The 14,525-nt window shown below is 34.9% G+C and overlaps 1 protein-coding gene across 9 annotated transcripts in view; it reads left to right on the plus strand.

Annotated features, from left to right (window-relative positions):
- SLC12A6 (solute carrier family 12 member 6) overlaps positions 1 to 14,525 on the plus strand; it is a 76,210-nt gene that overhangs the window by 39,095 nt on the left and 22,590 nt on the right. For 4 of the 9 annotated variants that reach the window (XM_037015822.2, XM_037015824.2, XM_073211570.1 and 1 more), the window contains exons 2-5: positions 460 to 504; positions 10,950 to 11,044; positions 12,058 to 12,189; positions 13,227 to 13,373. In XM_037015822.2, coding sequence (XP_036871717.1) covers positions 460 to 504; positions 10,950 to 11,044; positions 12,058 to 12,189; positions 13,227 to 13,373 — 419 coding nt within the window. Of the gene's footprint in view, positions 1 to 459; positions 505 to 10,699; positions 10,773 to 10,949; positions 11,094 to 12,057; positions 12,190 to 13,226; positions 13,374 to 14,525 lie in introns of all 9 variants that reach the window. The other 5 variants (XM_017640884.3, XM_073211571.1, XM_037015823.2 and 2 more) reach the window with 3 other exon arrangements.

Below are 14,525 nucleotides of genomic sequence, written 5' to 3' on the forward strand. Positions count from 1 at the left end.
CCTTAGCATAATGTTTTCAAGGTTCATCCATGTTGTAGATTGCATCAGAACTTCACTCATTTAATGGCTGAATAATGTCCTTTTGTATGGATTTACTACATTTTTGTTTATTCATTCATCTTTTGAAGGACACTTGGGTTGTTTCCACCTTTTAACTATTGTGAATAATGCTGCTGTAAATATTGTTACAAGTACCTGAGTCCCTATTTTCATTTGTTCTGGGTATATATATACCAAGGAGTGGAATTGCTGGTTCACATGGTAGTTCTATTGTTTAACTTTTGAAGGAAGCTGAGTGATCATTTTTTATAACAGTTCATTCTGTTTTTCTTATCTGTTCATTGAGCACTACATTTTTTTTTGCTTATTTTCTTGGTTGACTTTTGTTGCTGATTTTTAAGAAATTATTTGTTTTAGTCATTCATTTTTTTCTTTTCTTTTCAATTGTTTGTTTTTCAGACCCAAGTCAGAACTCCATCACAGGGGAACACAGCCATCTGTTAGGTATAGTATTACTGTGGGGATTGACTTTCTCGTAAGTCACCCTTTTCCTGCTTATACTAACCGACATTACTCCCTTCTCTAATTCTATTGTCTATCCCCTTCTTTTCTGTATTTCACTCATCACCTTTTTTTCCTGCTGTTTCTATTCCCAACTTGGTAAGTTTTGGGAAACTACCTGTACAATTGATTGCTAAGACTCAATTTTTTTACTTTAAAAATAATTTTACATAGCAGCAGACTCATGGACTCCAAGAAGGGACTAGTGGTTACAAAAGATGAGGGGTAAAGGAGGGTGGGTAGGGAGGGAAGGAGAAGGGGATTGAGGAGTATCATGATTAGTGCACATGGTGTGGGGGGCTCATAGGGAAGACAGTGTAGCACAAAGGCAAGTAGGGACTCTGTGGCATTTTACTACACTGATGGACAGTGACTGCAATGGGGTATTGGAGGGGACTCGAATAAGGGTGAATGTAGTAACTACATTGTTTTTCTTGTGAAACCTTTATAAGATTGTATATCAATGATACCTTAATAAAAATAATAGTTTTACATGATCTACAGTTTAAAAATCTAAGAATTCAAACTTCTTTTTTCCAACATTATTTTGAAAAGAAGATATTACAGTACTCTGTGATTGTATTGGGCTTTGCTGCTACTTTGCCACTTTTACTATGTTTCTTGGTGTTTTGCTCACCTTCATTTTAATTACAGAAAGAGCTTAATAAATGGCATGACCTTAAGTGAGCCATTGAAATTAATGTTGTAGTTCCTTATCTGTGAAATAAGTTATGGAAATGAATTGATTTCTTCTAGGTATCATTTACTTAAATCTCAGAAAGCTTGTAATTTGACAAAAATTTCACATCTCAGAACTGGTAAAATTTTTAAATATAAAAATAAAACATACTCTGTTGAGGAATTCAGACAACAGAAAAAGTATATGTAAAGAAAGTGCAAGTCCTTTAAAGTATCTCTTCTCTACTACCTCACCTCTAAGATTCTTGTTATTGACACTCTTAGGAATACTTCTAGAGATTTTTAATTACAAATCTTCATATTATATATGACTATCTTTTTTCCTTTTTCTGTCAGTGGAATCATACTATACAGACAGTTCTTTGACTTTCTGTTTTTTACTTAAGATTTTATATTGGTCATCTCATATCAACACATAAAGCTCTACCTCACAATTTGTTTAGTGGTAGAAAATAGTATTAAGTTGAATTCCTATACTATAATTTTACTCAGCTAATTTCCAATTCATAACCATTTGTAAGGTATTTCCCAGGTCTTTTGCTGTTACAGACTATGTTGCAGTTAACATCTGGTACATACTTCCTTATATTCTCTTTGCCAGTGTATTTGTAGGATAGATTTCTAACAGTGGAATTTCTCGGTCAAAGGGTATGTACATTTTCAAAAAGATATATCAACTTTAACTCCTACCTGTAAGGAGTATGGAGGCATAACTTCTTTCTCTATCATCTAAAATAGATATTATCGATCTTGAAATTTTTTCTTTACCTAATAGGTAAAAATGACATCTCTAGTTCTTATTTGTATTTCTTTAATTATGGGTGAGTTTAAGGACTTTCAAATATGTTTACAGCCATTGTGTATGTGTGTGTTTTGATTTGAGGCTTATTTTGTTTTGTACATTGCTGAATTTTTAGCCGTTTGAATATGTACAAAGCAGCTATGGAAAATATCAAAAGGTCCAAAGTAGGGAAACTACTTGACTTGTTTATTATAGGTTCAGAGTATATTAGTTGAAAAGATGGGGTGCTCCTTTTCTGCTCTTTCTATATTAAGAACATAAGTTTGTGGTCTTAATTCTCACTCTTTTTAGAGTTTATGTGCTGGAATGGTAGCTGACACCCTAGGTACTCAATACATATTTGTTAAGTAAATGCTTTGACATAAACACATAGCTAGAAATCAGATCACCAGGGTCCTAGCCTTGTAGTACTAGGACTGTTACTCTTCTCTTTAAAAAATTTTTTTTTGTTGGGTAGTTTGTTCAAACTGTTCAAAATCAGTCTTCTATATATAAAAATTTCATATTTGGACCAGGAATGGTTAAAATTTCATCAAAAGATTTTGGAAGACAATGAAAAGTACATTCCCCCACTAGATTATTAAGTTACATCCATCTGTGATACATGCCAGACAGGTAGAGAAGTTTGAGAGTAGTTCATCTGACCAGGACCTTATGTGTAATAGAAGTAGGGAAGAACTTACCAAAAGAAGTGGACAGATAGAGATGGTACGCATACCATACTAGTGTCCTAAGCTGGATTTTATTTCCAACTAGGCACTTGTAGGTAGTTGACAAACTGTAGGCAAAAAGAAATAGTATGTGATTGTGAAAAAGAGTTCTCTTAGTCCATATTAGCTAAAAACCCTAGTAGTATCTGCAAAGAGACCACTCCACACATTAGTCTCAATTGGCAACCTACTCTAGCATTCAATTTTAAGCAAACTTGGGAATTTATCCAGAGTCTTCTAGCTAGATTCTCAGGTAAGTTCATCTTAAATACCTGGGGTTCTTTCCCCTAGGTTCATTAAGTCAGATTATATTCTTTTTTCTTCTGCTCTTCCTACCATGTTCTGTCTCCTGTCCTAAGTATCTTTGTTTTAACAGCTGCCTCAAAATCCACAGAAGGCTGGTTTATTTAAAAAAATAAAACTTGAGTTTGTAAAAGACTGAAAGATGACTTTTTTCTTATATTTTCTAACCATCTTATAATAATTCCTCAGAACGGGCATTGGTAGCTTGAATTTAAATCTTGCCAGCTCTCTATAAAAATCTTGTTCAGGATAATTTGGCTTAAGTGAGAAACTGCTTCAGTTGCCTTGCTTGCTGATTGGAATTTTATAGTAGCATTTTTCAGGCCTTCTAAATGTTTTTTTCTGTCAACAGGGTGCAATTACTTTAATGTGTCTGCTGTTCCCACTGACTCATCAGATCTCTTGCAAACCTCAGGGTCAGGCTAAGATGTATGGAAGGGTGAAACTCCTGCTGTGATAAAGAATCAAGCTGTACACATAGGATTTATGAACTTTGTGTGTGTATAATTTTCAATTTAAAACATCTTAGAAAGCAAGCAAGCAAATGAGCAGTGGGCCCTGACATTTTTATGACTATTTTTATCAGAGATTTAAGGAAAAATAATTGTACTCTTCTACAGCTTCTCTCAAGGAATAACAAAACAAGTAAACACCCCCCAACTTTTGGAGGCTTACATAACCTCGATACTAAAACTTAACAAAGACAGAAAGAATAGGCCAGTTTTACTTACAAATAGAGAGAGAAATATCCTAAATGAAATATTTGCAATCTGAATCAAGCAATATATTGTTTTTAATTACCCTGTGACCAGGTTGGGTTTCTTTTGGAAATACATGATTGGTTTATTATTAAAAATCAATTTATATAATTCAGTATATTAACAGATTAAAGAAGAAACATCATATAATCACCTTTATTAATAGAAGCAGAAGAAGCACTTGCTTTAACACATATCCAATATTTAAATTCATGAGTTCATTAACTCATTATTCTAAGAATTTATCAATAAAGGGAAAGAATGAAGTATTTATCTTTCCTTTAACTATGCCAACAGTAACCAAATAGTATATTAGAGCAAATGTCTCTTTATAAAAGTACTTCAGCAAGTAAATTGAGGAAGATAAAGTATACTGGCATTTTGTAACCCCTTATAAATGAATGGATCTAGGTATTAATCATTAACAGTTGCTAATATCTCAAAAAGAAAGACAACCAGGTGACATGTACTTCCTGAGAGAAGATCAAAATACTACTGTATAGCAGTTTTCTTCCCTTCCCTCCAAAAACAATGCTGTTAGGCCTCTAGACCCACTTACTAGTTAATAGGAAATGACAAAACACAAAACAGTATGTTACATCATATGGATACCATCATCAAAATCCAGACTATCAAGAACTCTACTGAACACATGACATGATTTCTTCAACAAATTGTAAAGAAAAAGATTAATCAGCAATAGACTTCAGAGATACAGCAACCAATCATAACCTGTGCCTCTTACTTGGCTACTGATACACACAAACTATAAAATCAAAAACATAATTTAGAGCATTTGAGACAAGTTTTTTCACACAGCCACATAGTTCAGACCTAAACCTGTGCCAAGGGAAATTAAGCACATTTACTGTTCTTTTTCCATCCAGCTCAGATTAGCAAGGCCATTTGAGAAGAACAAGAGGTTAAGCGAGGAATCTGAGATTTATCTTGGTCCCAAATTATACTGTAAATGGTAATTGACAAAAGCAACAGTATAGATATAAAAGCACCATAACGATAAAGTTTTTATAAAGAACAAGACCTTTGGTATAACATTTTTCTATTTATCAAAAAAAAATTGTGTGCCATAAAAAAATGGAAATCTGAAATCATCTGTAGAATCAGTTTTCATTTGAATCATTCAATGAAACACCTGTAACTTTCCCATTATTTGGTTAGTAAAAATGAGAAAAAAGAAACATAGTGATCTAGTGCTGTTTAATTCAAAGCATTACTGAGCCCAGTCTCAGTAGGTGTCCTCCAAAAGAGTGTTTTAGGATTCTGGACAATTGTAAAACAGCCCTAGGATACGGATTTGGTTCTCCATTCCTGCAGAGTAAAAATTAGTTGCTATTCAGAAACTCTAGAACTTCCATTCCATTTGGGACTTCTGAAGCAGCATGATTTCCCACCAAAATATTCAGACCAAGAATTCATCCATGCCTTTCAGTTTAACCTTTCCATTAACCACTCGTAATGAAAGCTTTATTCTTTGGCTTGACCTTTTATGATTGACCCAAAGCTCTGTGGGACCCTCCCATTCTAAACCACCATAAGTAGACCCTAAGTAAGGCAATCCTGGAGGCATCCTTGACATCATAAATGTAGGTGAAGTTTCGGGAACATCTTTCATCTCCCAAAAACTAAGAAAGCAAGCTAATAATTTAAGTCAGGCCAGAAACATCCATGACCTTAGATACACGTTTAAACTTCAGACTAGATCCAAATGTAGAGGCAACAGGGCTACAGCAGGGGGAGCCAGAGTTGTTAGGACCTGGCGTGGAGCAGCAGGTGGTGGGATAGAACAAGACTGTTTTGAAGCTAGATTTTTATAGCAACAACATTGTAAGGCTTTTGATCATCAGGTAAGTAGTGTGCTGAACCTGGGACTTAAACTGTATTTTGATCTTATTCCTGTTTTGATCTTATTCCTGAGTCTATTCCTAAGCACAGTTCTAGGATAAAATGAAGTCCTGAGTCTGGGATACAAAACTACATCACTCCAAATCAATAAAGGATATATTTAAGAAGATGAGCATACTTGGGAATGACTGTTTAGAAGGAAAACAAATGAATTTTGAATAATATTAAAATACATAATTGATATGAAAAGTGAGGTTAAGCAGTATAGAAATTATAGGTTAGAAACAGGTGAAGGGTGTACTACATCTAGACATATCTTAATGAAACTGCAGGACACTTTAGATCTTGAAGGCAGCCAGAGAGACAGGACAGATCATCAAAGGAATAACAGAATGACAATTCTCAACAGTAAAACAAAGCATTGTCTTAAAGTATTTGCAAAAATTTTATTATCCTAGAATTGTGCTTAGTAAGAGAATCAGGAATAGGATGAAAACAGACAATTGTAGGTTGTATACAAAAGCCACTGTGAGACTTGCTCTAAACTAGTTTAAACTAGGGACAGTTTTGCCTCCTGGGGGATATTTGGAAATGTTTGAAAACATTTTTGTCACTACTGCAGATGCTACTGGCATCTGTGACTAGAAGCCAGCCAGCATCCTTCAGTACACTGGACAGTCTCCCACGATGAATAATTACTTGTTCCAAAATTTTATAGTGCTGAGTTTGAGAAATCCTCCTTTAAAGGAATTCTAAAGAATGTACCTTAAGTAAAGGGAAAATGATCCCAGACTTAGTACCCTGAAATGCAACAAAGAATATTAAACAAATGAAAAATATGTACCTTGAACAGAGTCACTGTCTCTGTGAAATAATTTAGTGTCTTTTGTGGACTAAAACCATTGTGTGTGTGTATATACATACATATGTACTAGAAATATTGGACATTATTATGTTAAGTCCAAAGGAGAGAGTTGGAACTGAAGGTTTGAACATCTTTGAAAGGTGTTTGGGAGGATGACAAGCCTATCGTTTAAACTCACTTAACATTTTAATTTTAAGTAAAATATGTGGCAAAATTTTAAGCGTAATTACTAAGAAAATAGAAATAGAATATGGAAACTCCAAAGAAGGAGAGAGAAGAAATGGAGTAAGGGAAAAACAAACCAAAACTCCAGAAAGAGGAAATGAGAATGAATCATGAAGAACACTAACTAGAAATAAAAAAGATGTTATAATCCAGTCTAAATTTATTAATTACTAAGGTTGATGGACTAAACTTGACAGTTAAAAGGACAGATGGTCAGATTTTTTCAAGTACAACTGTCTGCTATTGACAAGCACTCTGCCTAAAGCATAGGACCCAGGAAAAATAAGAAGTCAAAAGATAGGAAAGGACAGTAAACCAAACGACAGCTGATACATGTATCATTACCTTTTTCCTTCTACTGTCTTAGGATTTATTCTATTCTTTCTGGCTTCCTGACATAGGTACTTAGCTCACATATTTTATTCTTTTTACTTTGCTAATGTAAAATTTTAAACCAATAGCTTTCCTTTGAAGTGCTATTTTTGCTGGATATTTTATTTCAGTAAATAGTGTTTTCACTGTCATTCAGTTTTCAAGTATTTTAATCTTTGGCCCCTGAGTTGTTCAGTAGTGTTTCTTCATTTCTAAATTTGCAAAGATTTTAAAGTTTTTTTTATAATTAAATTCTAACTTGCTATAGAGCAGGGTCATGGCCTATAATATATCTGTTTGAAATTTATTTAGTCTTTAATCTAGTACATGGTAATATTTTATAAAAGTTCTGTGTTTTATTAAAATGTTTATTCTCTAATTTTGGATGCAGAACTCTATGTTCATTAGGTGAAGATTCTTCATTGTGTTAATGCCTATTTTCTGTCTTCTGTCTACTTGAGTATATACACAGTGAAAACAGTCTTTAACTATCTTCTCCACTAATGTATCCCCAGGAACTAGAACAGTGCCCAACACATTGTATGAATATAATGAATATTTGTTGAATTAATTGAATAAATGAATTACTCAAAACTGGTGATAATTTTAAGCTATGTCACTCTCTTTGGAATTTTCTGGAACCTTTAGATGTAATTCATTTCTTGTAACTTTTAATTATAGAAATTTCTAAAACATATACCATAATGAACTTCCATGAACCCATCAACTAAGTCAACAACATTGTGAATCTGTTTTTAAACACTCATCTAATTTTATGCTGGAACATTTTAAAGAAAATTCCAGATGTCATATGATTTTACTTACCCTTAAAAAAAAAAAGTCCACATTCATGTTTTATTGCCCTTGTCTAGCTCGGATTAGCACATAGTCTACAGGCACACACATGATCATCTACAATTGCTCTCTTACAACACTAAACTATGTTTTCTACCTTTATCTTGCATCTACCTACCACTTCAGCATTTTATTAAAAATAAAAATAATAATAAGTGAGAAATGTGGATCCACATATAAATCAAGTATAAAAATCAAACAAATATTCATATTTGACCTGATTGTTTATAGTTCATAATGCGTGATCAAAACCGAAAGTTTCTGTGATGAATGCCCTTGTACTGTTCACCATGTAAGAACTTATTCACTATGTAAGAATTCGTTCACCATGTAAGAACTTGTTCGTTATGCTTCAGAAGATTGGAGGCTGATGAGAATTAGGCTCGAGATGGGTTAATGATTGTGCATTGAGCATTGACCCCCCTATACAGAATTTTATTGTTGTTAACAACCATTTGATCAATAAATATGAGTGATGGCCTCTCAAAAAAAAAAAGTCCACATTCAAATTTCTCTGATTATTTCTGATTATTTCATGAATGAACATGGAAGCAACCTAAGTGTCCATCAGTAGATGAATGGATAAAGAAGATGTTGTACATATACACAATGGAATATTATTCATCCATAAGAAGAAAACAAATCCTACCATTTGCAACAACATGGATGGAGCTAGAGGGTATTATGCTCAGGGAAATAAGCCAGCCAGAGAAAGACAAATACCAAATGATTTCCCTCATTTGTGGAGTATAAGAACAAAGGAAAACTGAAGGAACAAAACAGCAGCAGACTCACAAATCCCAAGAAGAAACAAGCAGTTACCAAAGGGAAAGGGGGTGCGGGGAGCAGGCAGGAAGGGAGGGAGAAGGGGATTAAGGGGCACTACGATTAGCACACATAATGTAGGGGGGTCATGGGGAAGGCAGTATGGCACAGAGAAGACAAGTAGTGACTGTATAGCATCTTAGTATGCTGATGGACAGTGACTAATGCGATATGTAGCGGGGACTTGATAATAAGGGTGAATGTAGTAACCACAGTGTTGCTCATGTGAAACCTTCATAAGATTGTGTATCAGCGATACCTTAATTTTAAAAATTGCAAAAAAAAATGTCTTAACAGATTAGGGGTTGTCATGTGGGGTAGAAGAGGGTGGGTGAAATGGGTGAAGGAGGAAAAAATTAGAATGTTTGATATCTTGATCTGGATGATGGTTACATGAGTTTATATACATGTCAGAAATCAGACTGTACACAGATTTGTGCATTTTGTATATACCTCAGTTTTTTTGAATCTCAATAAAAAGGAAAATCAAAGACCAAAAATTTGTTTTTACATTTGAGTCAGGATTCTAACAAGTTTCACACCTTGCAGTTGGTTGGTATGTCATATTAAGTCTCTTAATTTATAAAAGTTTGCCTTTTTTAGATTATGCCATTTATTTGTTGAAGAAATCAGATTCTGTCATGTAGAATTTCCCACATTCTAAACATGATTGCAGCATCTTAGTGAAGATGTGTAATATATCCCTCCTCTGTTTTCTGTGAACTGGCAGTTAGATGTAGAGGTTTGGTTAGATTCAACTTCCATTCTTTTGTTAAGAATACCTCATGGGTTGCACAGTATATTTTTTCATTGTATTACATTAGGAAGTTATGTAGTCCCACTTTGGTGATACGAAGATTAATCAATGGGTTCCAGATTACCCTGATCCATCCATCCGTCACGAAGTTAGGCCTCTGCCTTTCACCTGATTGTTTTAGCAACCATTGAGGGTCATTGCCTAGATCCATTCTTTCATTAGGGTTGAAAAGTGGTCATTTTTTTCTTACTATTCCATCTTCATTTATTAGCTAGAATGTTTCTATAATCAAGAAATTTTCTTAACTGTTTGTTTACTCTGAAATACATTTGGTACAGGAAAGACAGGATACTTGCTTGATTCTTCCATTTCTTATTTTTCAGTTACAAGTTGTTTTCTTAACAACCCTGCAAAGGTTGCCTAGTTTTATAAAATAACATTTCGGATGTTTCATGTGTTTGCTTTTCAGTTCATAACATTATTTATTTTTTGAGCTCATATTATCCCATTTTTAGCCAGTGGGAACCCCTTCAGGTTGGTTGTTATGTCCTTCAACATGACCCAGTTATTTTGATAGCTTGTTGGCTGTTTCCCAAGGTCATCTTATATATTTATAACTTATAAGGACTATTCATAAATATATAGGGCCAAATGACTGTTAGGGCTATAACAATTTATAGGGCTATAAATTTTAAAAAATTTTAATATATCTATGTCTTCAGTATTTAAAATCTTACTTCTTAATGACGTATGCACGATTTCTATTTTCTCTCTCCTACCAGATGATTGTAATAACTGTAACACAAAAAAAGGACCAGAAAGGAAAATACTCAATACAAATTCTTCTTAGGTTGCCCAGTTTCTTTTTCATTCTTTATAGTTGATTCACCAGATTCTTGTGGGGTGTATATATATACACCCCATATATATATGGCAGGATTTGTGTAAAACTAATACTTGATTAAATGACCTAATGTCACTTATAAAAGATTGGTCAGCACTGTAGGCAGAGAGCTTTTACAACGCTGTGTAAAGTCACCCATGTCTAGCACAGTATTGCACATTGAGTGTTTCCTTAATAAGTATTCCATTTTTCCATCCTAGGTTTGGGTGACTCTATAGGCTGGAATCCTAAGAGAATAATATTTCAAGAGGTCTTCCTATTGTTGAAAAAAGGGTATGTTTATTTCTTAGAGATTGTTTTTGCTTCAGCTCAAAGGGAGCTGTTCTCCAAGCAGTGCTGACAGTTTTGACCACTCTCAGATTAAAGTGTGGTAAGGCAACAGTCATTTGGTGTTGATGCTGCCTCAGTACCAGTGAGAAACTGAGTCATCTCACTTTTTTTTTTTTCCAGATGATGGGCATAAGAAAGCTCGAAATGCTTATCTCAATAATTCCAACTATGAAGAAGGAGATGAATATTTTGATAAAAATCTGGCACTCTTTGAGGTAATATTTGGGAGAGAACAGGGCAGAGATTTGAGGAACAGATTTCAAGGTACCTGTCTTCTACCCCATTTGGTTTTAAAACAGTATAGGCTGGATAATTTCATGACTAACCGTTAGAATACAATACTTATTATAACGTGTCATTGTTGAGTCAATCTATATGATCTAATCACTACTAATTAATGCTTGACCACTAAATCAAATGTCTATGAAATGAGGAAGAGGAATGTTGATATTGCAGGCATATGAAATCCTTGCTGTCTAATTGAGCTAGGATTCTAATTCAGCTAGGATTTAAAGGTTTACCTTGGAATTGTGTAAGCATAAAATAGTGCATTTTTCAAATCTGTGTTTGGGAAGACTGTCATTTACCTTGGAACTACAAACCAAAAATCATGTAGGAATCAAGCTGCTAATGAGGACATACATGCCTTATCTGACTAGGACAGAATGGACTCTGATAGGCTCTGCAGCTGGATTGTTCAAATGAGCCTCGTTTAGTCCTGCACTGCCTTTGTCTGGCTTTGGACAATGATGCGAGTGCCACTTTTCTCAGTGTACCTATTTTTTAAATGGTGTTTTCTCATCTTCCTTAAAGAATAGGTATGAGGTGAATATTTAGTTCGGTTAGAAAACCGAATTTACCTGTCTGTGCTTGGTGCTCTAAATAAATGTTAGTAGCCTGACAAAGGGTGTCCTGTGGGTAAAGACCATACTTTCAGTGTTCTTTGCAAGATTACAACTGTCTGTAGGAAACAGTGTGATTCTGTTTTTATATAAAATTAAGCTATTAGAATTGTCTTTTTATTTAAGAATTTTATAAGGATTCATGTAGTCCTGATTAAGGGATATTTAAATGTGGGGGAAGAATAGTCTCATTAATAAGTTTTTGTAAGTATTTACCTGTGAAATATTTTCTCATTTACTTTGCAGTTTTCTGGTAGGGGGGTCATTTTGATGCTTATTTCTAGTGTTCTTTATCACTCATTTCTTCCATACTTCTGGTTTTTTAGGAAGAAATGGACACCAGACCAAAGGTGTCTTCCCTCCTCAACCGCATGGCCAATTATACTAATCTGACACAAGGAGCGAAGGAACATGAAGAGGCAGAGAACATCACTGAAGGGAAAAAGAAGCCCACCAAGGTGAGGCCTTAGAATAACGAGGTTAATTAAAAAGAGCCCCATATGTAAGAAAGGAGGAGATATACAGAGCACTACTCTGTGCTCAATAACTACTGAATGCTTGATATATGCCAGGCACACGGGTCAGAGCACAGGCAGAACATACAATGTCCTGTTGTCATGCAGTATCAATTCTGTGGGGAGACAGTTCTTAATCTGTCTTCTATGTCAAAATATATAGCATATTAACAGCTGATAAATGTTCAAAAAAATATATAAGCAGAGTAAAGAGATTGGGACTGACCAGCAAGAGAGCTGGGAAGTCTAGTGGGTGAGGGTTCTGTGTTAGGGAGGCTGGTCAGGGAAAACCTTCTGACAGGTTGGTATTTGAGAAGAGACTTAACTAATGTGAGGAAGTGGGCTGTGTAACACCTGGGAGAAGAGTGTACAGGGGAGAGGAAATAGCACTTCAAAGAGTGTGCACACCCATCTGCTGGCGCCATCTTTCTGTTGTGAAGTTGTTGGGTTTTTCAAAGACCAAAAAACAGTTTTTCTCAAAATGGAAATATTGAACAATATTACAAGTTAGCTTCCAGGTTGTTCAGGAGAAAAACAACACTCAGGTCTTCATTTTACCAACTATATTTATTAACTACTAGGCAGGATTTATGCCAAATTCTGAAGGAATGTCATCAAATCATTATTCTGTTTTTAAATGAAAAAAGAAAGCTAATAACTCTAATGAACAGAAAATTTTTTTAAGTTGGGGGTGCACTGAAAAGTTTGTGGTCAAAACCCTACAATAAAAACATTAAGCAACCTATGTAAAGTAAAACCGTATAGCTCTCAGAATAATCTAAGGTATGGTGATAGACATTTGTAAGATGCAGATTTTATATGTACCTCTTTCAAGGTACCACCTAAACTTCTCTCTCCTTTATGATTAATATGGTAGTTAGGGAGCAAGTTTTTATATAAAAGTAAAATGGTAAGGATAAGAGCATCTTATCCTTATGGGACTATATAAATTTATTCTTTTGCAACATCTTTCTTTCCAGACTCCCCAGATGGGTGCCTTCATGGGTGTCTATCTCCCATGTCTACAAAATATTTTCGGAGTGATCCTGTTTCTACGCCTTACATGGGTAGTAGGCACAGCTGGAGTTCTTCAGGCCTTTGCAATTGTCCTTATCTGCTGCTGCTGTGTAAGTTCTGAATTGGCTTCTGGAGATCACCTAGAATATTGCAAGAGCCCAAGAGTATATGCACTTGACCTCTTTGGGAATAAAACAAGGAGTACTAGGGAAAGACACATGACCTCAGCAGAAGAGATTATTCTGATATTAAAATCCAATGTATTTTTCAGTTATTTACTGTCAGTTTTGCACTGCCTTCATCTGTGATAATGTGTACTAGAAATTACAAAGGAAGACTTCTACAGGAAGTAGAAGATAGAGTCCCTGACTTCAGAGGATTCAGAATACAAACCCTTTGAGCTTGATAGCACCAAAATTGTGACAGAAGATATGTTAGAAAATGTGATGTACTATTCCAGTGTAGTATTGAGAAACAAAGCTGATTGTTTTGGGGGTTGAGGGGATTTCTTTTGTTTTGAAATATGACCCCTTATCACTTCCACAGAAATTCAGGTGTTCTTTCCAGGTCTTCTCTCTACTACACTGAGACCATTCTGGCTTTCCCGTAATTTAAACTCCTCTTTCTATGTATCACAGCCACACCAATCAATTTTTTTATAAGTTGATAAGTTGTTATAACAAATTTTATTATTATTCAGCTGTCTAATGACTTCCTTTATTACTACCACCATTATACTCTTCCTGTGCGTTGTGCTCAGCTGAGTACTATACAAAGCTGGGTATGTAGACATCATCTGTATCATTAATAACTTAAATTTAATGGTACCACCTTTTTTTTTTTTCCAGTTTCTTAGTCTTGACATTTCAGGGCCATATTTAGTGACTCGATTGTCCCCCCACATCGAGTCAGCTACCAAGGCCTATCAAGTCTCCCTCTGAAATTTTTCATACTCACCCCTTCCTTTGTATTCCCATTCATATCACTACAGTCCTGACCTGTAACTGAGTTACTGTAATAGCTTACTAATGAGTCACTGTGCCTCCATCTACTCCCCATCTGCAGTCCATTCTGTACTCTGTTGCTACCAGGCAGTATTTTTAAATACAGTTCTTAGGAGCTCAGAAGTTTTCAGTGGTTCCCCTCCTTATTAAATAATGTTCTTTTTCTTGTAGCTAGTCGTTAGTCAGTTGTCAGTCTGTATGTGCTTTCCAAGTTGTTTAAGTAGGAGACCAGGGCAAGATCAGTGGTTCTTAACAGCA

This window comes from Manis javanica, chromosome 8 (genome assembly GCF_040802235.1).
Source record: "Manis javanica isolate MJ-LG chromosome 8, MJ_LKY, whole genome shotgun sequence".
Lineage (NCBI taxonomy): Eukaryota > Metazoa > Chordata > Mammalia > Pholidota > Manidae > Manis > Manis javanica.